The sequence below is a fragment of the Eptatretus burgeri genome, chromosome 11 (assembly GCF_056783735.1).
Source record: "Eptatretus burgeri isolate ZD-2024b chromosome 11, Ebu_testis_v1, whole genome shotgun sequence".
NCBI lineage: Eukaryota > Metazoa > Chordata > Myxini > Myxiniformes > Myxinidae > Eptatretus > Eptatretus burgeri.
In genome coordinates this window covers 24,149,611-24,173,156 of record NC_140971.1, presented here as the reverse complement: position 1 = coordinate 24,173,156, position 23,546 = coordinate 24,149,611, and the positions used below count along the sequence as shown (strand labels likewise).

Below are 23,546 nucleotides of genomic sequence, written 5' to 3'. Positions count from 1 at the left end.
TGGAAAAAAAAAATTCAATTTTGTCGTTTTATCCTTTTTCAAAGGACACAATGACCTAAAAAGAACAACTATCTTCGATCTCTCTCCTCTTCCTCTTTGGCAAGGTGAAAAGATGGACGCCAGTCGAGTTGCGCCGATCAAGCTCGCCAGGGTGAGGTTTCCCAGTTCATTGTTATGGTGTACATTGTTGTGGTGATTATTTAGTTGTTTTATTGTCCGAGACCTTTGGTTGTTGAGTATTTGGCTGCTCGTGACGTTTGGTACGGACGCTTGTGGGCTTAAGACGCCGCACGTGGTTAAGGCCTTCGGGCTTCACTGACGTGAAGACAGAGTTCGAGGGAACGGGGGGGGGGGCAACTCTTTCACGAACTGGCTGGCTAGGCCTGGAGTTCGACTGAAGGCGATTTGGGTGGTAATTTGTTCAGGATGCCGGCAAGAACTCGCTTCCTCTTTGTGAAAGACAACCGTGGGATATGTAACGTTCCCCGATTCGTGCTGGCAGACGAGACGGCCAGATCAACTGCTCTGCGAGGGGACGGAGCACTGCGATGAAACCCCCTGCCTGCGAAACGGTACTCCAACAGTTCATGGTGCGGTCGGAATCGAACTCTGATTGGACAACTCGAAGTTAAATCAGGGTGCTCCATCTGCAGCATCACGTCGGAATTGAAGGAAACTTGTGTGCAGGAGACTATTTGATCTATCTCTTCGTTAACGCTGTATAATCTCCATAATCTTCTGAAAATGAGACTGCCTCTCATGGAGTGTTGGTTTTATGTGCACCGCACTGTTATGACACCGCACATGACTCCGATGAAGAGGTCCTTGTACCTGACGGTGGTACTTGGTACCTGGTTTCAACCACCAGAGGGTCACCACCACCAGTCACCACTGGTTTCAACCACCAGAGGGTCACCACCACCAGTCACCACTGGTTTCAACCACCAGAGAGAGAGTCACCACTGATTTCAACCACCAGAGAGAGAGTCACCACCACCAGTCACCACTGATTTCAACCACCAGAGGGTCACCACCACCAGTCACCACTGGTTTCAACCACCAGAGGGTCACCACCACCAGTCACCACTGGTTTCAACCACCAGAGGGTCACCACCACCAGTCACCACTGGTTTCAACCACCAGAGAGTCACCACCACCAGTCACCACTGGTTTCAACAACCAGAGAGTCACCACCACCAGTCACCACTGGTTTCAACCACCAGAGGGTCGGTTGGCCGAGCACCTCTGGAAAAATCCTGAGTTCTTGCATCTCCATGTTGTAAATACTTGAGCTTGTTGATCTTTGCCGAGCCGTTGTTATTTTACAGCATATTAAGCCTGTTGGCCATCCTGTCCTCCAGGTTTCTCCATCGGAGGTCACGCGACAATTTCTCTTCACATCCCGGCATCATATCACCATGGTTACCACGCATGAATCCGTCGGCCCTTCTCTGCACCTGTTCTACTTGTGCATCCTTCTGGAGATGTGGTCCCCACGCTGTTGATGCGTACTCTCATTCAGGTCTGACCGCAGTGTTGTGGGCAGCCACCTTTACCTGAGGACTGCAGTCATCTAAATCCCTTCTGAGAAAGCCTATAGTTCTGTTGGCCTTGCTGGTGACGATGTTGATGTGTTTGGACCTTACCAGGTTATCTGTGAAAGGTGTTTACAGCTTTCAGTGTTCTGAAGGGTCTGGTTGAGCAGGGAGGATTCTGTTTTGAGAACCAACAAGTACCAAACCCATTATTTAGCATCTTCAAGTAACAGTCCACGTTACTTCTTACCTTCCATATCCCATTTAATTTATGTGGGAAGGTTTGCTAGGGCACCAAAACACATTGGTCTACTTTTTATTTAAAGAGTGATAACCTCTGTGTTCCCACCTGAAAAACTCTTCTCTGTGGTGCAGTGCTCCAGCTGATGCGACACCAGAACGGCTTCCTTCTTTCTTTCCTTTCCTTCTTTCCTTCTTTGTCTCGTCCTCATGTTTCTTCAATCGCTCCCCCAATCCTTGGCTCTCCGTCTTGACCTTCCGTCCCATCTCTTTTACCATTTCCGTCATTTCCTCATGTCTCATTTTACACCCTTCCTTTACGGCTTCCAATTCCCCCTTCGCTTCCTGCTGGCTTTGTTTGATTTAAATTTTGTATTGTGGCCGTGTTTTTCCCAATCTCTGCTTTTAATTGCCCTTGTCCTTTTTTTTTTTTAATTTCCTTCATCCCCTGTCCGAGTTTATCCACCTCTCGCCCAACCGCCGTTATCCTATCTGTCACTTCTTCCTTACCCGTTTCCATTGCGGACCAAACGCCTTTCACCCTCCCTTTCAACTCTGTCATTTCCCCACGTCCTGTTCCCATCTCATCCACCATTTTCTGGTCCATGGTCTGCATTTCGCCTTTCACCTTTACCAACTCCGCCTTCATTTCCTCCTGGCCTGCCTTCATTTGTTCTTGTAAGCTTATCCCCATGCTTTGCATTTTGCGTCTCATTGTTTGCACATTTGCATCCATTCAGCTTTCCATTCTTTGCACATTCGCATCCATTCTTTCCATCAACATCTCCATCATCTGGCTCATGTCAAATGGCAAAGTCGATCCGCCACGATCGGGAGCGGACCCAACAGGGATTATGTCCTGATCCACGGGTTCTTCTAACGTTGATTCCGAACCCACCTGACCAATCCGTCTTGGTCCGCCATGGTCCGTGCTGAGAATAAAATAAAATTTTACTGCTCTTAATTTGGAGGGAAGGGTGGTTGCCAAGCACACTCCTGATCCGAATCCCATAAATTTATATATGGAGGCGTGATGGTTCGAGTCCCACAGCCTGACACCAAACTGTCGTGGGCCGGGGGTCGGTGGCGAGAACGACCACTAGGTGGGGGAGGTTTGCGTCATCTCCCATCAAACTCCCCAGAATTGTAGGCCGTCGCTCGGAAAACTCCATGAGTTGGCGGGTCGTTTAACCGGCCGTGGTCGCCAATATTTCAACCGCGTAGCGTAGGGTCTATTTGTCCATAACCAATTTACCCAATTAACTACGCAATTTCGACTACTGGGGAAACCACGCCCTCGGCACGTCTTGCTTGAACTGGGTCACTTGACCGACTGCGGTAGAGTTCAACTACCGACTGCCAACTCGGGTTCGGGTGCAGCCGAGCGGAAACTGCCAAAGCCGTGCCGGCTGGAATTAAAGGATTACCGGGGATAAAACCCCACCTTAACTCGTATCCGAACCATGCTGGACCAATTCAAGAAGGGTCAGAAACTGACTGGGAATATTTCTACAAATGTTTATTCACAATAAAAAGACAAAGGCAAGACTTCACACGAATATGCAAGAAGGAATATTTACAATGAGCAAAAACACTTATTCAGATATACTTACAAGACGGGCCCACACACAGACACACACACACACACACAGAAAATGAAAATAAACCCAGAGTCTTAATTGGACCTTCGCAGCCGAGGAGAGACAAGCTGTGGGTCAGAGTTCGGTGGTGCACCTGACCATCGGAGGAAGGGTGTGCTCCGCGATGCGGCACCTAACAAAGGTCGTTGGTCCGGTCCCCAGTCTCATGTAGGGACTTGAGGTTCGTGGCGGAGCTCGGGTGGTGAACAATCGGGGTCCACGGAGGGAGGTCAGGGTCGCTCTGTCCTTCCTTAAAACTCCTCGTAGCAGCCACTGTGAAACGCCAGAACCCCGTACAGCCACCGTGAAACAAAACTGACTGCTTACAGCCACCGTGAAAGCAAACTCGACCTGTTACAGCCACCGTCAAAGCAAACTCCACTGAACCCTTTTTACAGAGTCTCGGAGATTTATTGGCCTCTCTCCATGGGGATTGGCCCTTGGCGAAAACGCACCTCACTGTCCGCCTCTGATTGGACAGGGTCCCCTGGCTCACCTTTCCGGGCAGGGCCTCGGCCCCTGCCAGGAGGCCCCAGTTACTCCTCCACGTGGCTTCGCTCTTGACGAGTAACAGTGTCAGCGCCGCGAAGGTCATCGTACAAGCGTTACAACGTTCATGGGAGCTGAGAACTGGAACCGCGAGACCCCCTCTCGGCAAGTCACACACACACACACACGTTTGTGTGTATGTATGTATGTATATATATATATATATATATATATATATATATATATATATATATATATATATATATATGTGTGTATATATTTGGCTTGAGAAGTGGTGGTGAGAGGGGAAACTTGTCGATGGACTGATGAATGGGTACTTACTGTTGCTGCCTCAATACTGAAAACTTGTTTGCCAAAGGTAGTATGGTTCTGAAAGACTTTTAATGTTTAAATACAGCAAAGGTCAACCACAGATCTTTGTCAAAAGTGAAACACCATTTGGATGTAATTTGCTTTCTGCATATCCTTGTCAATTAGCTACCTAAAAATATAATATGGAATACAACTTTGTGTTTTTTGAAAGGGATTCTATCATGTTTCTCAATACAATGATGATTATTAATGGAAATACTGTTTTGTGCTTCCTTAAGGTGACCAAGGTTCTCGGACGAACAGGCTCACAAGGTCAATGTACTCAGGTGAGTTTGTCATATTTGTTGTGATGTCCGAATGATTTGTTAGTCCTCCCCCACCCAAATGTAACACAAAATTCCTCTTCACATCAATGCTTCGGATCATAACTGGTGCTGCAACGGAGTGACACTCAGTCATAAACTCATTCACATGTCCTTGAAAATGGCGTATCGAATTATCTTGGACTTATTTACATTGACTGCCCCTTCTCCGTCTGTATCTGTCGCTATATTACAAGTCGTGCGTAGCTCGTCGGATGTCACCATGATGGGTGGTGTGGGTAGCTGCAGAATGAACTCTGACCTTCATCTCATTGCCCATACTCTGGTGCTGCTACGTTGTTGAAGCGGAGCAGATTGCATCATAAGCTCCTCCAAAGTAAATCTCTTCACATCAATTGCCACTCCAGTGCTGATACGGACATTTCCATTCACGTGAAGGGAGTTTCAGTAAGATAAAAGTTCAGATGGAGTGAAGGCTGTACTTACCCATTAAAAGACACCGTGCGATCTTTAACTCCCCCACTTCCACATTAAAAGACACCGTGCGATCTTTAACTTTCTTAATTCCCCATAAAATGACACTGTGCGACCTTTCACTCCCTTACTTCCTCATTAAATGACACCGTGCGATCTTTCACTCCCTTACTTCATCATTAAATGACACCGTGCGATCTTTCACTCCCTTACTTCATCATTAAATGACACCGTGCGACCTTTCACTCCCCAACTTTCTCATGAAATGACACTGTGTGATCTTTCACTCCCTTACTTCCTCATTAAATTACACCGTGTGATCTTTCACTCCCTTACTTCATCATTAAATGACACTGTGCGATCTTTCACTCCCTTACTTCCTCATTAAATGACACCGTGCGATATTTCACTCCCTTACTTCATCATTAAATTACACCGTGTGATCTTTCACTCCCTTACTTCATCATTAAATGACACTGTGATCTTTCACTCCCTTACTTCATCATTAAATGACACTGTGCGATCTTTCACTCCCTCGCTTCATCATTAAATGACACCGTGCGATCTTTCACTCCCTCGCTTCATCATTAAATGACACCGTGTGATCTTTTACTCCCTAAATTCATCATTAAATGACACCGTGCGATATTTCACTCCCTTACTTCATCATTAAAAGACACCGTGTGATCTTTCACTCCCTTACTTCCTCATTAAATGACACCGTGCGATCTTTCACTCCCTTACTTCATCATTAAATGACACCGTGCGACCTTTCACTCCCCAACTTTCTCATGAAATGACACTGTGTGATCTTTCACTCCCTTACTTCCTCATTAAATTACACCGTGTGATCTTTCACTCCCTTACTTCATCATTAAATGACACTGTGCGATCTTTCACTCCCTTACTTCCTCATTAAATGACACCGTGCGATATTTCACTCCCTTACTTCATCATTAAATTACACCGTGTGATCTTTCACTCCCTTACTTCATCATTAAATGACACTGTGATCTTTCACTCCCTTACTTCATCATTAAATGACACTGTGCGATCTTTCACTCCCTCGCTTCATCATTAAATGACACCGTGCGATCTTTCACTCCCTCGCTTCATCATTAAATGACACCGTGTGATCTTTTACTCCCTAAATTCATCATTAAATGACACCGTGCGATATTTCACTCCCTTACTTCATCATTAAAAGACACCGTGTGATCTTTCACTCCCTTACTTCATCACTAAATGACACCGTGTGATCTTTCACTCCCTTACTTAATCACTAAATGACACCGTGCGATCTTTCACTCCCTTACTTCCTTATTAAATGACACCGTGCGATCTTTCACTCCCTTACTTCCTCATTAAATGACACCGTGCGATCTTTCACTCCCTTACTTCATCACTAAATGACACCGTGTGATCTTTCACTCCCTCACTTCATCACTAAATGACACCGTGTGATCTTTCACTCCCTTACTTCATCATTAAATGACACTGTGATCTTTCACTCCCTCACTTCATCACTAAATGACACCGTGTGATCTTTCACTCCCTTACTTCCTCATTAAATGACACCGTGCGATCTTTCACTCCCTTACTTCCTTATTAAATGACACCGTGTGATCTTTCACTCCCTTACTTCCTCATTAAATGACACCGTGCGATCTTTCACTCCCTTACTTCCTCATTAAATAACACCGTGTGATCTTTCACTCCCTTACTTCATCACTAAATGACACCGTGCAATCTTTCACTCCCTTACTTCCTCATTAAATAACACCGTGTGATCTTTCACTCCCTTACTTCATCACTAAATGACACCGTGCAATCTATCACTCCCTTACTTCCTCATTAAATGACACCGTGTGATCTTTCACTCCCTTACTTCATCACTAAATGACACCGTGCGATCTTTCACTCCCTTACTTCCTCATTAAATGACACCGTGTGATCTTTCACTCCCTTACTTCCTTATTAAATGACACCGTGCGATCTTTCACTCCCTTACTTCCTTATTAAATGACACCGTGTGATCTTTCACTCCCTTACTTCCTCATTAAATGACACCGTGCGATCTTTCACTCCCTTACTTCCTCATTAAATAACACCGTGTGATCTTTCACTCCCTTACTTCATCACTAAATGACACCGTGCAATCTTTCACTCCCTTACTTCCTCATTAAATGACACCGTGTGATCTTTCACTCCCTTACTTCATCGGTGAATGACACCGTGTGATCTTTCACTCCCTTACTTCATCGGTGAAAGACACTGTGCGATCATTCACTCCCTTACTTTTAAATCTACCAACAAATGCTGTCAGATGGGACGCCCAGTTTATCACCCATCCAATGCACGACACACACATTGATGAATCTCATGCATGTGAAACACTGGGATAACAGTTTTTTGTTTGTGTCATGAATCAAATCCAGATTCACCAGCTCAAAGAAAAGTGTGCTCCCTCTGTACCTTCTTTGTGGACTATCCTCTCACACATTCGTGCAATTACATTGGCTGCAGCCTGCGAGGAACAGTCCCTCGGGATGGAATGCATCACAGTGCGAACTCGGCACAAGCCTGTCCCAATGGATGTTTTCTTGAATATTTGTTTGTTTGTTTTTTTTTGTTTTTCTTCATTCTTCAAGCTGCTTCTGGAAGTTTATACACGACATTGTCAGTGCTGGGGTCGGGATGATTGCCTGGTGATGAGAATCTGGTGCACTATTACAATGTAGAGAGTAAGACAGTCAATGGAGTCCCGACTTGGTTCAGTCAGATTTTCATTTCTTCACGAAACTTAAAGAACACCTTCATGGAGAACATTTCTCTTCTGATGATGATGTTGAGGCCCACTGTGAAGAGCTGGTTTAGTCAGCTGGATACACAATTCTGTCGTGACGGCATAAAATTACTTGAACATTGGCAGAAATGTGTGGACCACGGTGGTGATTATGTTTTGAAATATATATATATATATATATATATATATATATATATATATATATATATATATATATATATATATATATATATATATATATATGTATGTATGTATGTATGTATGCATATGCACCATGGTGGAATAAAGATTGATGTTGGTGTTTGTCTTTGTTTCATTTGAATATCTTTTCCTGTTTTGGAGTTAAAGAATAGGAGGTATTACATTTCAACACACCCTCATATATTTATGGAGGAGTTATTTGGTTAGCTTTCTGGCTATCAGAATTGGGCCTGCACCTTGTTTGGATGGTCAAAGCTTGAAAAGGTTTCATGCCATTGTGCTTTAAAAAAAAAAAGTTTTATGCCTCCCTTGACGAAGTCGCCAGTGTATTATGTTTCTGGGTTGTATGTACATATTTACGTCCTGTTTGTCCATCCGTGCTAATTACCTCTGCCACTGAAGGTGAAGGAGGTTATGTTTTCACCCCTTTCTGTATGTCTGTCTCTCTGTGCTGGATATCTCAAAAAGATGTGGACTTGTTGGGTGTGCGACAAGGACGAACTGATTAGATTTTGGTGAAGATCCGGATCCAGCTACTGGAATTTTTAAAGTGATTCTTCACCATTGATCGATAGGGCCAAAAACGATATAGCACAATATCTCAAAAAGTTGTGGACGGATTTGGACGAAACTTGGCGGACACGTTAGGTGTGTGACAAGGACGAATTGATTTGATTTTGGTGAAGATCTGAATACAAGAACTATTAAAGTTTAAAGTGATTTTTCACCATTGAGAGATGGGGCCAAAAACTATATATAGCCTGATATTTCAAAAATATATTGGGCTCGATTATGTTCTCGTGGATCAGGCATGACGTGGAGGAGGTATCCGCTCTACCGAGTGCCCTTCTAGTTTTTAAAAGCGATTCTTCACCATTGAGATTGGGCTAAACCAATATATAACAGGATATATCAGACGAAACTTGGTGGGCAGGTTGGGTGTGTGATACGGACAAATTGATTCGATTTTGGTGATGATCCGAATCTGGATACGAACATTATTTCATTTTGAAGCAATTCTTCACCATTGTATTGAGAGATCGGGCCAAAAAAATGCTTGGCATGATATTTCAAAAATTATTGGGCCCGATATGTTCTTGTTAATCGGGTATTGCATGGTGGAGGCATGCGCTCTTCCGAGTGCCATTCTAGTTTTCTTTGTTTTTAGATCCTCGTGGAGGATCTCTAAGTCTGACTCACGTTGTTGTTCTTCTGCTTCTTGTGGACTTTTTTTTGTTTCACAGCCTTCAGTTTTCATCTAAACTTCCTGAAACTTGGTATATATATATATATGTAAAAATACCCTGCACAGACAGTAACGATCTCCGATTTTAAAAATTCCTCTGAGAAAAAAAAAAGTTATGATGTCAAAATATCTCCGCGAATGGAAATCGCCGAAAAAATTATCTCCGAAACTCGGCAAGCTTTTTGAATTCTGTTTGCGGGAATCGAACAGGCATGAGCAGAGATGAATTACCGCACATATGATACATCACTATGACATCATATCAATTTTTATGATGTCATTCCTATTTTTTGACATTCTTTGTTTCACAAGCCCATAGTTTTCATCGGATCTTCATGAAACTTGCCATGTATATGCAGAAAGCCCATGCGCAGGCAGTAACCATCTCCGATTTTGGACATTCTTCCGAGAAAAAAAGTTGACGTCATAATATCGCCGCTAATGGAAATCGCCTGTACCATTATCTCTGAAACTAGGCAAGCTGTTTGAATTTTGTTTGCGGGAATCAAGCCAGGCATGAGCACAGATAATTTATCGCAAACCTGGTGCATCACAATGACCTCATATTCGTTTTTATGACGTCATCATTAAGAGGATGAGGATCTTCGCTCATTTGAGCTTGTTTTTGCTGTAACCGCCTCTCCGATTGACCTGGAATTTTCGCCATAGGTGTGGCTACTCATGTCGAATGTTTCATTGATAATTATGATGTCGGTCACATCATGTGGCAACCATGTTATGCAAATGGAAAAACTTTAGACGTCTTTCTCCGAAACTGCTCCATGGAAAAAGTTGAAATTTGGCATATGGCAAGTCTGTGTCGGAGTGGCGAACCGTCCAGCCTTGTACCCAATAGTCAAGGAGACTGCTTCGGCAGCACCAATGCTCTGCACAGAGTATGATCCCAATGGATGGATATGGCAAGTACTCCCCTTGGGAAAGTGCTTAAAAATTTTTTTTTTAATGTGGCTTCGTTATAGTATCATAAATGCATACGTCAAAACACTTTATCTGATCAGTATAAAAATTTTAGACGCTTATCTTTGGCTAAATTGTATGGGGGGGGGGGGCATTGAGGATTATCAGTCACGTGCTTCGGCAGCCATTTGTATATGTATATATGTACAGTCGTGCGCCACTACTTAACGACGGGGATACGTTCTGAAAAATGCGTCGTTAAGCGATGTCGTCATTGTGCGAACATCATAGAGTGTACTTACACAAACCGAGATGGTATAGCCTACGACACACCTCGGCTATATGGTGTAGCCTATTACTCCTCGGCTACAAACTTGTACTGAATACTGTAGGCAATTGCAACACACATCCAAGATCGACGAAAGACATGGTAGTTTTACCTTTGTGCTGTTCATGACAGCCATGTGTGTTGATAGTGGCTGCTTACAATCTTCTCTCGCATCGATTATAGAAAGGTGAATAAATAGCGTTTGGATTTTATAAATAATCATTGCATCGATGTTATAATTTACAAATGAAGAAACGAGCACCTGTCAGTTGTGTGATATATTGTTGGAACAGTGCGAATGCTGATTTTCTTGAATCCCGATTTCGCGCGACCCCGCTTTTTTTTCGCGATGACATTTTATGGACCTCAACGATCCCGTTGTAACGGGGCCACACTGTAGTTATTAGCATTATCAACGATTATGAACTGTACATAATTGTATGTGCAATACTTTACTTTTATATGACTGGCAGCGCTATGACATCACTCGGCGAGAGGAATTTTTCAGCTCCATTATAATCTTATGGGACCACCGTCGTATATGCGGTTCGTCGTGTTGACCGAAACGTCGAAATGCGGCGTGTGTGTGTGTGTATTGTTGCGAATTCGCGGACGGCCACGTAACTCGGATCGCGGCACGTTGCCCACCGGGCGGACAATTCAGTCGTGACCCTCTCAGAACAACGCCGGGGAGCTAGTAACGGGTGGGCCTTTCGACCTCACCACGATCTGGCCAATCGGCCACCCGCGTCGGATAGGGTTGTTCGCCAAACTCGACCTACCTAAGTACCCACGCGGATGGTAAACCGGGCGATCGTACCTCGCCGCAGGTCGGCTCCAGACACGAGCCGCTTGGGCGGCCTGTTTCGTAATATCGGGATAACCGAGCGGTGTTATCGTCAACCTCGACGGTTCAGATTATTTACCGGGCGTTTTCCACCCACTACGAACCCTTTACGTGAAGCAGGATGGAGATTCAATTCGAGAAAAGACGAAGCGAAAAGGGAAAACAGTTCACACAATGCACATTTATTTCCCGGTACACGGAAAGCACGTATATACAGCCATACAGTCAAAATACACATAAAGCAACCAAAACAATAAATGCAACGACGCAGAGTTAATACCGACTACGCCCACACACGGCAACACTTGTACAGTTCTACTTCACAGACGGCGCCAACACACATTTACACAAAAGCAAAGGAAAGAAGCCACGCTCATAGACAAGGAGGCAGACAGGCCCGTAGGCCAAATGTGCGCGTGACCTAGAGTAGCGGCCAGGTCCGTGAGACCGGGGGGGGTCCTACCTGCTTCCTCGTGACGCTTTGGCGGGCGAGCCGCAAATGTGGCCACGCCGCTTCTCCCCGACTCCGTGCTCCTTGGCGGATTTTGTTGGCACCACGTGTGGGGTGAGGGGGGGGCCCTTTTGCACTATCTCAACGTGGGGGAAAGGGAGATTGTTGATGCCCTGGGGGAGAGGAGTGGCTGGCTGGCTTGGGTCCTGCGACCAGACGAGCGATCCCACACCGCAACCTCGTCGCCGACCGCCGTCCTTCTTGCCTCGGACCCGAGCTCCCTTGCCTGCAGTTCCATCGCGCGCACTCGCCTCAACTTCACCAACGCAATGCAATGCGTTCCCAACAGCCACTTCTCGACGACCCTCTCCAGGCAACTCCAGAACTCAACTCTTCCTGCAACTCTTCTCAGTTCCGCACTCTCCTCACCCGACTTTGCCACTCTTTAATTTGCCTTGCGCTCGCCTTTTTATAGGCGGCAGGAGAAGCGTATATGCAAATTTTAGGATCAGAACGCGATTGGAGGCGGGGCCACGCCACCCCCCCCCCGGTCAGCCATTGGTCGGGCAAAAATGGGCGTGAACCTCTCCTGATCCTAAAATTTGCATATGCGGACTTCACATACACACGCTTGGAGGCGGGGCCAAGCCGCCCCGCGCTCGCTAATTGGACGGAGGAGAAGTGGGCGTGTTGCATTTTTGATCCAAATTTTCCCCTCGGAAAGGCCACCATTCGCGCTCGCGGCTCTGTGCTTTCGGCACCAAATGCCGAACGGGCCCGAGATAGCCCGACGTTCAGCGTTCACAGGTGGTGTGGGAATGGCCGTAGGAGAGAGGTGAAGGTGATGGAGGGTTTTCGGTGGTGGTTTGATGGTTATGGTGCCGTTTGGGAATGGCGGTGATGCGATGATGTGGGAGCATAGATGGTGGCGGTGGCGTGGTTGTTGTGTGATGGCGGTTGAGATGTGGTTGGTTCAAAATAAAGATAGAACAGAAAAAATGGCTAACTCAAAGGATCGCAGCCCGAATTGATCACATAAATTCCCTCTATACAACTGGTTTGGGCTAACTACGCATGTACCTCTGAAGATCTCACCTGAGGGTCCTGAATGGTGGTTTGCTAATTTCCCTAGCCGTAACTATATATATATCCACACATATACTTGGCAAAACCCCGTCAGACGGATTCCGTTCATTCAACCACCCTCACCAGCTCACACACACTCGAGGGACATGGACTGGACAGGGTGTGCTTGCTCCCGCTCACTCATCCCCCGCCCTATTCCCCCCATCTTTAATATGTTTACCCCCGCCCCCGCCTCTTCACTCGTCGCCCCCGTCTCAACGAAAAGTGTTTATTCTGCTTCAGAGTTGAAGGTTGACTATTGCCACGATGTGCGATGCACTCTTAGAGGTACGAAGTTTCTTTTAGTCCAGGTCACAGTACCAAGAAAAACGTGACGCAACCCCGAGGAGGAGCACAAAATTGGTCCTTCAGTATTAATATAGAGATACTAGCATATAGCCGTGCTCCGCACGGAGTGGAATGGGTGGCAAAAGGTGGATGAGGCATAATAGTTGATGTTATGGGAAGCTGGGGAGGGTGTCATTTGGGATGTGATGCACTATGGTTACTTTTCCTTAGTTTTCTAAAGGACCTCCCTGTAGATGACATTTTGGGTGAGTGTCTTGTTGCTGAATAGTCATTGTGAGGAATTATTGTCTACTTTGATAGATATATAGGAGTAACCTCTTGCACGTGAAAATGCAACATATAGTTGGCCATGGGAGAATTCGGGGGCTGGGAGGTATATTCCGAGTCTGTCAAATGTTTGGCCCTGGGATTTGTTTATGGTCATCGAGTATGCGAGTCTGACTGGAAGTTGCATCCTCTGCAGTGTGACTGGAAGGTTGGCGTCTGATGGGGCAAGTTTAACATGATATAGGCCAAGCCCTCGACTGAACAGGAGCAGTGGAGGGTGATTGAGAATCAGAATGCAAATTTCTATGAACGACACTTTTTGGAGCACATCCGACGATCAAACACCGCTGGACGCTTTAATTTGAAGATTACACACGCAAGACAAAACACAGGTAGTGATGGCGGTTGAGAAACGTCAAATTACGTGCAGACGTTAACAGAAATAATTTTTTTTTTTTTTAATAAATCTACTTTAAATACAATGTTTCTTGTTCCATTTTTTTGTGTCAAATTCACCTTCTGAGGTAGTCAGCATGTGCAGAAGCGGGTTTTGCATTGCAGATGCTGTTTTCTGGGAGTGGCATTATGCCTCTTGGCGGTGACGGTCTGTTGACGACAGACGTACTAACGTCAGCGAATGACCGATGTCATGACGGAATTACGCCTCTCAGTGGTGACGTCACACGTCGCCATGCAAACGAACGTAAAAATTAGAAAATCGCCAAAAATTCAAAAATGTTTCCATCTGGCGTGATCTCACATCGCCCATGCTGTTCATTAGACCACAGAGCACCCGCATGCTGAAAATGGCTGCAATCCGTCCGGCAGTTTTGGAGGAGATACGTAAAATTACATGCAGACATAAACAGAAATAATATATATGGATATGTATATACAGTCATGCACCACTTAACGATGGGGTTACGTTCTGAGAAACTCGTTGTTGTGCGAACATCTTTTTTTTTCGTTTTCAAACATCGTACTTGCACAAACCTACACACATAGGCGAGATGGTGTAGCCTATTGCTCCTCGGATACAAACCTGTACAGCATGTGACTGTACTGAATACTGTTGGCAATTGTAACACACATCCAAGAGAGACGGAAGACGCGTTTTACCTTTGTGCTGTTCATGACGGCCATCGGTGTTGTTCGCAGCAGCTTACAATCTCCTCTCGCATCGATTGTAGAAAGGTGAATAATTAGCGTTTGGATTTTATAAATACGTAATCATTGCATCGACGTTAAACGAGCACCTGTCAATTGTGATATATATTTTCGTAACAGTGCGATTGTTTTAACAACACAAAAAGCTTCACCAAAAATAAATTTGTTTTAATGTCGACTAAGAACAACGATTTATTCGCGGAATTCTTCAATTCAATGGTGATTTACTTGCTCAAAGGTAAACGTGGAAACATTGGTTCAGTTTGAAAGCCGATTTCCTTGAATCCCGATTTAACACTATCCTGTTTTTTTCGCGATGACATTTTATGGACCTCAACGATCGCATTATAACAGGGCCACACTGTCGTTTATCATTATGAGGTATTATGTACTGTACAGTGTACATAATTGTATGTGCTATTTTTATACGAGGCTACGTCACTCGGCGATAGGAATTTTTCAGTTACAATTTTTTTTTTCAGACCTGGCAGATCCGTCGTATATGCGATCCGTCCTTGCCTGGAACGCCCTTAAGCGGCGCATGACTGTATATGTAATTGTTTTTTTGTTTTTTTTTAACATAAAAGCCTTCACTAATTGGGCAGAGGCATATCCATCCATGTCGTGATGTTGAAGAGTGTTGTTCTTGTTTAAATTTAAAACCTTATTAAATTCCACTTGTATCTTTTACATTGACTTGTGTAGTTTTCCCCATCTTGGCACATAGCTCATGTTCCTGGCATCCCCGGTTCCAAATCTACGTATCATGTCCATTTGTTCATTGCCTCGCTATGTCCTCATGATTTGTTTCAAGGTGCATGCCATCCTACTATCAGTCATTATTTTGCGTGCATATGCACAAGCTCTTGTCTGAGTGAGAGCCACTTGTTAAATAACATCCACCAGGGGGTGTGTTCTCTCCACGTGGCTGTTGTGATATTTCATTTGACCATGTGACATGCTCCACTGTTTTGAAAGCAAAATTGCAGCTGTTCCCTTATTTAAAATGCATTTTAATGGTTTGTTCTCCATTCAAATTGTTCCCCACAAGCAAGGATTAATAAAATAAACCTCGAGTCATTTTTCGCTCGTTTGTAATTTTTGTTTTCATCAGTTTGTGCGATTATTTCTCCAGTTGCTGAGAGCGCGGCTTCCATTTTTGACTACTTATTCTCGTTTTGCCGATATCGCCAACATGTTTTGTGTGGCAGGTGCGAGTGGAGTTCATCGACGATAGCAGCCGGTCTATCATCAGGAACGTGAAAGGTCCGGTGCGAGAGGGTGATGTGCTGACGCTACTGGAGTCAGAGCGTGAGGCTCGCAGGCTGCGCTAGGGCTTCGTGGTTGGACGAGAATGTACGATTTGTTGTTGTTGTTGTTGTTGTCATTATCCATCGTGGTGTTTAATTATGATTATTTTTTATTCTTAAATGACATTTTGGAAAATCGATATCGAATGCATTACTTGTCTAAAAATAACTTTTAAAATGCTCCAAATAAAAATGTGAACATTCACCAAATCTTTGACCTCGATCCTCAACTCTTAAGTCTCCGTGGTCTTGCCAGTGTTTGAATTGGGTGATCACATTGGCAGCACCGATGGGTCCACTTCCATGGATCATTTTTAGTTATTTATTTTTCAGCCTGACTTGCCGATGTTTGCCTTTTATATTCCAGGTCGTGTGTGTGGAAAATGGCTGCCAAGTTGACCTCAACACGTGCTTACTTTTGGAGTGTGAAACTTTGAATAAAGGGTTCTTTTTTCCTTCCTGTTCTTCCAAATGTGCTGTTTAAATTATTATTATTTTTTTTTGGTAAGTTGGAGTTTGGGGAGATGCTGATGTTTTTGAATATACAATTCAGGCTTGTGGAAGAGTGAGACGCGGAAGGCTGAAAGAAAGAACCATACGCATTGGGGATGTTGTCGGGAATAGGTGGAAATGTAATTTTAGCATTGTGAGCTAGTTTTCTGAAAGCTTGTCTTGGTTTCCCAGCGTGGTGATTTACAAAATGTAGTGGGTTGAAACCACCTCTAGTGTGGTGAAGGTTGTAAGCATAACATGACATCTTTATTACCAAAGTAAAGGACCATTTAATGGTGTCCTTCTTTTAGATGTAGTATGTGGCTGTGCTGCTGATGGATGCCTTCTGTGGATTAGGACAGGAATTTGGTAGTTGTCCAGGCTATTCTTCATGAAGGACACTGACTTCCACAAAATATCCACTTTAATCTTCAACATCCAGAAACTAATGCAAGCAGATGAGATGAGGGATGGCACATACATTGATGAATCGCCCTGCACGTGAAACACTGGGATGATAGTTTTTAGCTGGGTTGGGATTTAATTGTAGGGGAGACAGCTTCGAGGTGAGTGTGGACCACTTGCTTATCCTACCAGCCCCCACCCCAAAAGATGAATCTGGTGGCCTTGTCATTTGTGTACCTACTATCAAGGGATGTGTGTAAAGGGCATGTTTTTATGGAGTTGTACTGGAGCGATCTGATGTGGAATGTGATGCACCAAAATGATCGACATGACCTGAGTTGATTAGGCTAATTAACTACAACAAACTCGGAAGAATTTCCATGTTTTAAACACACACCATGTTGAGGTGTGTAGCGCAGCTAAATAGGTCCTTCCATGCCATGGCATTCCAGTTACAAAAAGTAACATTGTAACAAAGCGCATTAATTAATACTAACATCAATAATAGTATAATTTGGTAATAACGAATACATATTCCCGTCATGCCCCCAGCTCATTGGGACTTGGTGAAAGGCAAGCTAATGCTCCAGCAGTACAACAGGCAGGTATGCCACAAGGCCTTGAAGACCAATTACAATTTTGACCAAATGGCCCATGAGTGCGATAAATAGATGGACTCGAGTTTGATGAGTGAAGGATGCATAAGGTTTACACTAAACCCTGCAGATGGCGCCAGAGGGGGTCTTGTGTAATCCGTAGTGGATCAACCAGTGAGTGACTAGCGTAGTCCGTTTGGCGTCTTGCTTAACGGCTCGTGCTCTCACCTCCATTTTCAAAAAAGTTGTTGGGTAACGAGTAAGCGATGCTTCATTTGCTGAGAGCGGTACAATTTCTGCCCAAGGCAAGGAATTGAAAAATTTGGGGGGAAGGATGGGCCCACGTATGTGGAAGGAAAAGAATGATGAGGTGCTCGCGCGGGGTTAACGAGCTCATGGAGCTAACTAACGTAAAATAAGCAAAAACGGGTCCGAAACGAGGTCTGGGATCGATGGGCGACCGGTCGCGCGCAGCCTAGCTCCGCCATCCATCGGCGCGTGTCCCGTTGGACCGACAAGTTTCCAAATTGGAATTGATCGGCGGGCGGGGTGGCCGCGTGATGGAGGAGCGCTCTCACGGTCATCAGTTTGTCGGGGGGGAGGTGGGATGGATGGATGTGACGGGCAGACAAAAATGAAGCAATACAGAAGAAAATAAAACAAAAAGTGAGAAAAACCTGTCCACCTGCAAAAAGGTTAAAGCAGTCTCAAAACTCGAATCTGGATCGAGCGAATGATTCAAACTTGTCACCATGAGCACGAAACACGAATGGCTTTTTTTGCCGCTTTCTACGATGTCTCGGCCTCATTATAGAGCACCCTGAGCTCCCATTTTGCTGACAAAGTCTTGTGTTTATTTATACGCTCAAGTTCCACAGAGATTATATGGTGAGTTCCTTCACACAAACGTGCAGCTTCGGGGTTTTTTTTTAAATACAGGTGTCGAGGCTCGTGGAAGAGCAGTCAGGGCCGTTTAATATTGGTGGGAAGTTAACCCCGCTTTACCTCACACGTTACCCTTGCTGGAGGAGAAAAGAATATTGATTTTTTTTTTTTGTAGTTCTGTTTGCTGAGCGGCTCTGAGAGCGAAGGAATTATTGCCTGTTATGATCACATTTATCTTCACAAGAGAATGAGGAGAGGGAGAGGAGAGAATAGTCCATGGAATTGCCGATCGCTCTCGGGCCTTGTCGTCTCTCTCACATCTGATCATCGGTTGTGTTCATGTCGTTCAGCTTTTATATCGGATTGAAGTTGAAACCTCGTTGTGGAAGTCATAATAGAATGGAATTACGAAAACACGTGGTAAGGTGTGTGCGTGCAATATATATATATATAATTGTTACTGCTGTGGTAATTCGCAGAACACCATAAAGGTCCTTAGTTCAGTTAGAGCGATAAGTCTGTGTTCAGTTGGATTTCCCCACAGTTGTTTAATGGGATTTATTCGTGTCACAGGGCTGTGATCTTTGAGATAGCCGTTTTTCTTTCACTATCGTTGTTTTGGACCAACCACCAACATCACTCTCATCAACCGCTTCACAACAACCACACCTGCCTCAACAACCACGCCATCCTCACCACTCTGCCAGCAACCGTCAACATCTCCACACCACAAACATCGCCTCACCTTCGTCTCCGAAACGACACAATCTTTGCACCAGCCACAGCGAGTCCCCAGCGAACAGCATTGCTGCAAACCGACGCGGGGGGTTTCGTTGTGAGCGCAAGTCTGGTGATTTCTACCACGTCCGCTCTGTGTGGAAGTTTCGCCTCGGAAAACGGATCACAGGAGAGAAAGGGGCAGGGCCTGTGGGGGTCGAAGGGTGATGATTTCAAACATGTCGGCTCGCTCTCGGAGAATCGGATCTAGAGGGTCGGTGATTTCCGAGACGTCCGCTTTCCGCGCAGAGGTGAGAGGGCGGAGATCAGATCTCGTCTCACCAGCCCTATAAAAGGCCGCGCAGAGCACCAGTTCAACGAGTCGAGTCAAGTCGGGTCTGGAGGCGAGTCTGGAGAGGTCGAGTCGCTGCGCGGAAGTCTCGAGCCTGGCGCTTGGAGCCTTCAGTCGGTGGAGAGGTTCGGACACCAGGAGGAGATGTGAGCTGGGAGCACAGCCCCGCCTGCTGTGCCACGCAGACCTGCACGCTCGTGTATGAGCCAGAGAGAACTCGCCAACCAGCTCCGAACGGTCCGAGGTGATCGGGCTTCGGGACAGTCCGAGCAGCGCGAGGGACGGACGGGCTCTTAAAGAGAGCATCAACTCAAAAAGAGCGAAGGCCCGTTCTTTCCTCTCAGGCGTTGCCGGCCGGATCCCGTCCCACCAGGCCTGAGCCGGACCGCGGTTACGCTAGCTGCCGTGGGGAAGGAGCATCGTGGGTCGCCCAGCGAGGAAGGTAACCTGCGCGGCCTCGCGGAGCCTCTGCGGTCTACACGGCTCCACGTTATAAAGGCCCATGGGCCCAGTCTGACTCCCCTGTCTATGGGGGTGGTCTTTTTTTCCTGGGGTTTTGCTTTCGAATGCATGTTGTGACGCCGTGTCCCGTCAAGTAAAAACCTGTTAAGTGACTATATAATTGCTCATAGATGGTTGTAGTGCTTCGCCTTGCCCGTGTCTTTGTCCCCGTCCCGCAGTCTTCATAAAACAACTGTATGCGTGTTTTGCTTTTGTTGACTGAATAAGTGTTTTTCGTTGCTTTCTGATATATGTGTGTAGAAATAATAAATGTGCTTGTGTGAATGTTACCTGTTCGTCACGTCATTTTTCCCCCATTGAAATGCCATCTTGTATTGTGGAATATTAGTTGGTTTTTAAATAACCGTTAAATAGAATCGGGTCCGGCGAGGTCTGGCGATAATACCCGCTCGGTTATCCCAGAACGGAACGGACCGCTTAAGCGGTTCGTGTCCAAGCAGGCCTTCGCCGAGGTATGGTCCCTCGGTCGGTAACCCGCGCGGGTAATTAGGTATATCGATATTCGGCGATTGACCCTATTTCGCGCGGGTGAAATACGGACTGGGCCGTGGTGGGATTAAAAACCCACCCATGACTGGTTTCTTGCGTTGTTCCAGAAAGTCACGACTGAATTGTCCGTTCGGTGGGCAAGTGGCCGTTATTAGTTAACGCGTTCACTCGCACGCCGGGCGGGCGTAAATTCGTAACAATATGTATATGTATACATGTATATATATATATATATATATGTGTATATTTATATGTGTATATATATTGTTGCGGTATTCGCGCCCGCCGGCGTGCTGACGGCCACGTAACTCGAATCGCGGCACGTCGCCCACCGGACGGACAATCCAGTCGTGACCCTCTCGGACTAACGCCGGGAACCAGTCACGGGTGGACCTTTCGGTCTCACCGCGATCGAGCCAATCAGCCCCCGCGTGGGATAGGGTTGCTCGCCAAATTCGACCTACCTAAGTACCCACGCGGAGGGTAGACCGGGCGATCGCACCTCGCCGCAGGTCGACTTCGGACACGGGCCACTTAAGCGACCCGTTCCGTACTATCGGGATAACCGAGCGGTGTTATCGTTGACCTCGACGGTTCGATTAATTATCGGGCGTATTCAGCCCACTACCAACCCTTTACGTGAAGCAAGATGAGGATTCAATGAAGGAAATGACGAAGCGAAGCGGGAAACAGTTCAACACAAAGCACATTTATTCGCGACGAACGGAAAGCACACATATACAATTCCACCAAATGCACACAGAAAAGAAAAACACAATGCAATTTACACAAAAAGCAAATGCGACAATGCAGATCTAATACCGATTACACGAGCACACGGCAACACTTATACAATTTTACTTCACAGACGGCGCCGACAACACATACCCAAAACCAAGGAAAGAATACCCTCAAGGATGAGGCGGGCCTGAGGCCGAGACCGGGTCGGGCCTACCCGTCTGGTGATGAGACGCGGAGCGGCGATGGTGCCTCAACTCCGCGGGACTCGCGGGCAGTGTCTGGTAGGGGGTGGGAAAGGGGCCCCCTTGGTCGCACTATCTCAGCGCGGGGGGGAAACAGGAGGGGGTTGCTGATGCTCGGGGTATAGAGGATTTTTATTGTCCCGCGACGAGCGTCTCCACCTCGGCCAGGTCGCGCTGTCGGCCTCCTTGGGGTGCAGCTCCCTGCACGACGCGAGCACCCCCTCGTCTGCCCTCGCCGCCTCTCCACAGCTCCGTCCCCTCCGCTCCGACTCCAACGCACACGACGACCAGCTCCTTCTTGCCAACTCCACCGCCTGCGAAGTCTCAACTCTCTGTTCTCTCTCGACTCTACTACTCTCTGGACTGACGAACACGGTCGCTTATATCAGCCCCGTGGCTTCGCCCTCTCATCTTTGACCCCCTCCCTTCGACCTTTCACCTCGCTCCCCATTGGCCCGAGAAAAAGTGGGCGTGAATGCATTTTGATCCATAAATTTGCATATATCGATCGCCCTCCAACGCCCTGGGGGCGGGGCCAAATCGTCCCTCGCTCACCGATTGGACGGAACAAAAGTGGGCGTGTGTCGTTTTTGATCCGTTTTTGAAGTGGAAAATCCGTGGTTTTGTACACGCTGTTCGGCGCGCGCCCTGCACGAGTCCAATACCGGTACCCACAAGCGGCGCAAGAACGGTGGCGATGCGACGGTTGTGAGGTGTGACGTGAAGGTCGTGGCGGTTGTGGTGAAGCGGCATTGTGGTTGGTGGTTGATGTGGTGGTTGGTGGTGGTAACAATGGCGGTTGGTCCAAATTAAAGATAGCAAAAGAAAAACGGCTATCCTGAAGAGTCGCAGCACGCATAAATGACATGTATTCCCACTAGACAACGGGTTTGGGCCTAACTACACATGTACTTACCGAGATACCTCACCTAAGGGACCGGAATGGTGGTTTGCGAATTTGGTAACCACAACACTACCCCCTCCCCTTTTTACAGACTCGTCCCGAGTCGTCAAATTTTCGTGTGCCATCATGTGTAGTTTTCCCCTAGTACATTTTACCTACGGATCCCTGAGTGCGACATTCATGGTATTCGTGTCCCCAAAATAAATAACCTGAGGGCTACGTAACTACCTAAACAAACTCACTCACACGGACGACTTAAATAAAATTGCCGGCGCTAGACAGACATGCCGGGGGCGCACTCATATTTACAGTACATCTTAACCTTAACTTACAAATTTTACACTAAACCATGGCCCAGGATCAATGAACTCTGCAAAAGAAAAGCAGTTAGCAGGGAGCCAGGCTGCTCGCATGCAGTCTCTGGCTCAAAACAATGCAGGTGACAGGGAACGTGGCTGGCTGCTCACACGCAGTCCAAGGCCTTCCCTTTTGAACTGAACGCAGTGAACCACAACGGTGCATGGGCTGCACAAACGCAGTCTCCGTGCCAGCTCAAGTGGCACACGCAATAAACACAACGAATGGATGGATGAACACAAACACGGTGCACGGGCCGCCACTGCAGGCCCGTGTTGTAGCTGCCAACAGGGCAGTTCTTGCAGCTTAAACTGTTGCCTTGCAGATCCTGGCGCACATGGAAATGAACAAGGGGGGGGGGGCAAAGCAAAATTGAACGGGGCTGGTGAACGTGGGCAGTGGGCATGGCATGGCAAAGGCAGCAGGCAAACACAGCCCGCAGAAGAAGGCCGCTGCAGACAAACACAGCCGGCAGATGAACTGGCCGGCACAGGCCTTGAAGAAAAACAGCCAGCAGATGAAGTGGCCGGCACAGGCCTTGAAGCAAAACATGGCCAGCTGATGGCACAGGCCTTGTAGCAAAACAGCCAGCCGGCAGATGAAGTGGGCCGGCACAGGCCTTGCAGCACAGCAGCTGCAGACGAAGTGGGCCGGCCTTTGCCTTGCAGCAACGCAGCCAACAGATGAAGCTGGCCAGCCTTTGCCGTTCAGTGGAGGTTGGTGGAAGGAGTGCGGTGGTGCTGGCCACTTGGAAGGCGGGCTCGGACCTACCTACCTGTCTCCCTCCCAACCTATCGCCTTTGCCTGTCACTGTACATACCCACTCCCTTAATTT

At 46.6% G+C, this 23,546-nt stretch overlaps 1 protein-coding gene across 1 annotated transcript; it reads left to right on the top strand.

Moving 5' to 3' along the window:
- Positions 1–42: 42 nt before the first annotated feature.
- On the top strand, positions 43–16,473 carry RPS28 (ribosomal protein S28). The gene is made up of 4 exons (XM_085845553.1): positions 43–151; positions 4,516–4,563; positions 15,911–16,055; positions 16,377–16,473. Exons 1-3 carry the CDS (start codon positions 113–115, stop codon positions 16,031–16,033), a joined length of 210 nt encoding a protein of 69 aa, XP_085701679.1. The 5' UTR covers positions 43–112; the 3' UTR covers positions 16,034–16,055; positions 16,377–16,473.
- Positions 16,474–23,546: the final 7,073 nt, after the last annotated feature.

What these genes read in the sequence shown, in the direction of transcription:
- RPS28 (XM_085845553.1), top strand. Translation starts at nt 113, where the DNA reads ATGGACGCCAGTCGAGTTGCGCCGATCAAGCTCGCCAGG. An exon ending in CGCCGATCAAGCTCGCCAGG is followed by an intron (nt 152 to 4,515) that starts GTGAGGTTTCCC and finishes TGCTTCCTTAAG; the next exon opens with GTGACCAAGGTTCTCGGACG. An exon ending in CACAAGGTCAATGTACTCAG is followed by an intron (nt 4,564 to 15,910) that starts GTGAGTTTGTCA and finishes TTTGTGTGGCAG; the next exon opens with GTGCGAGTGGAGTTCATCGA.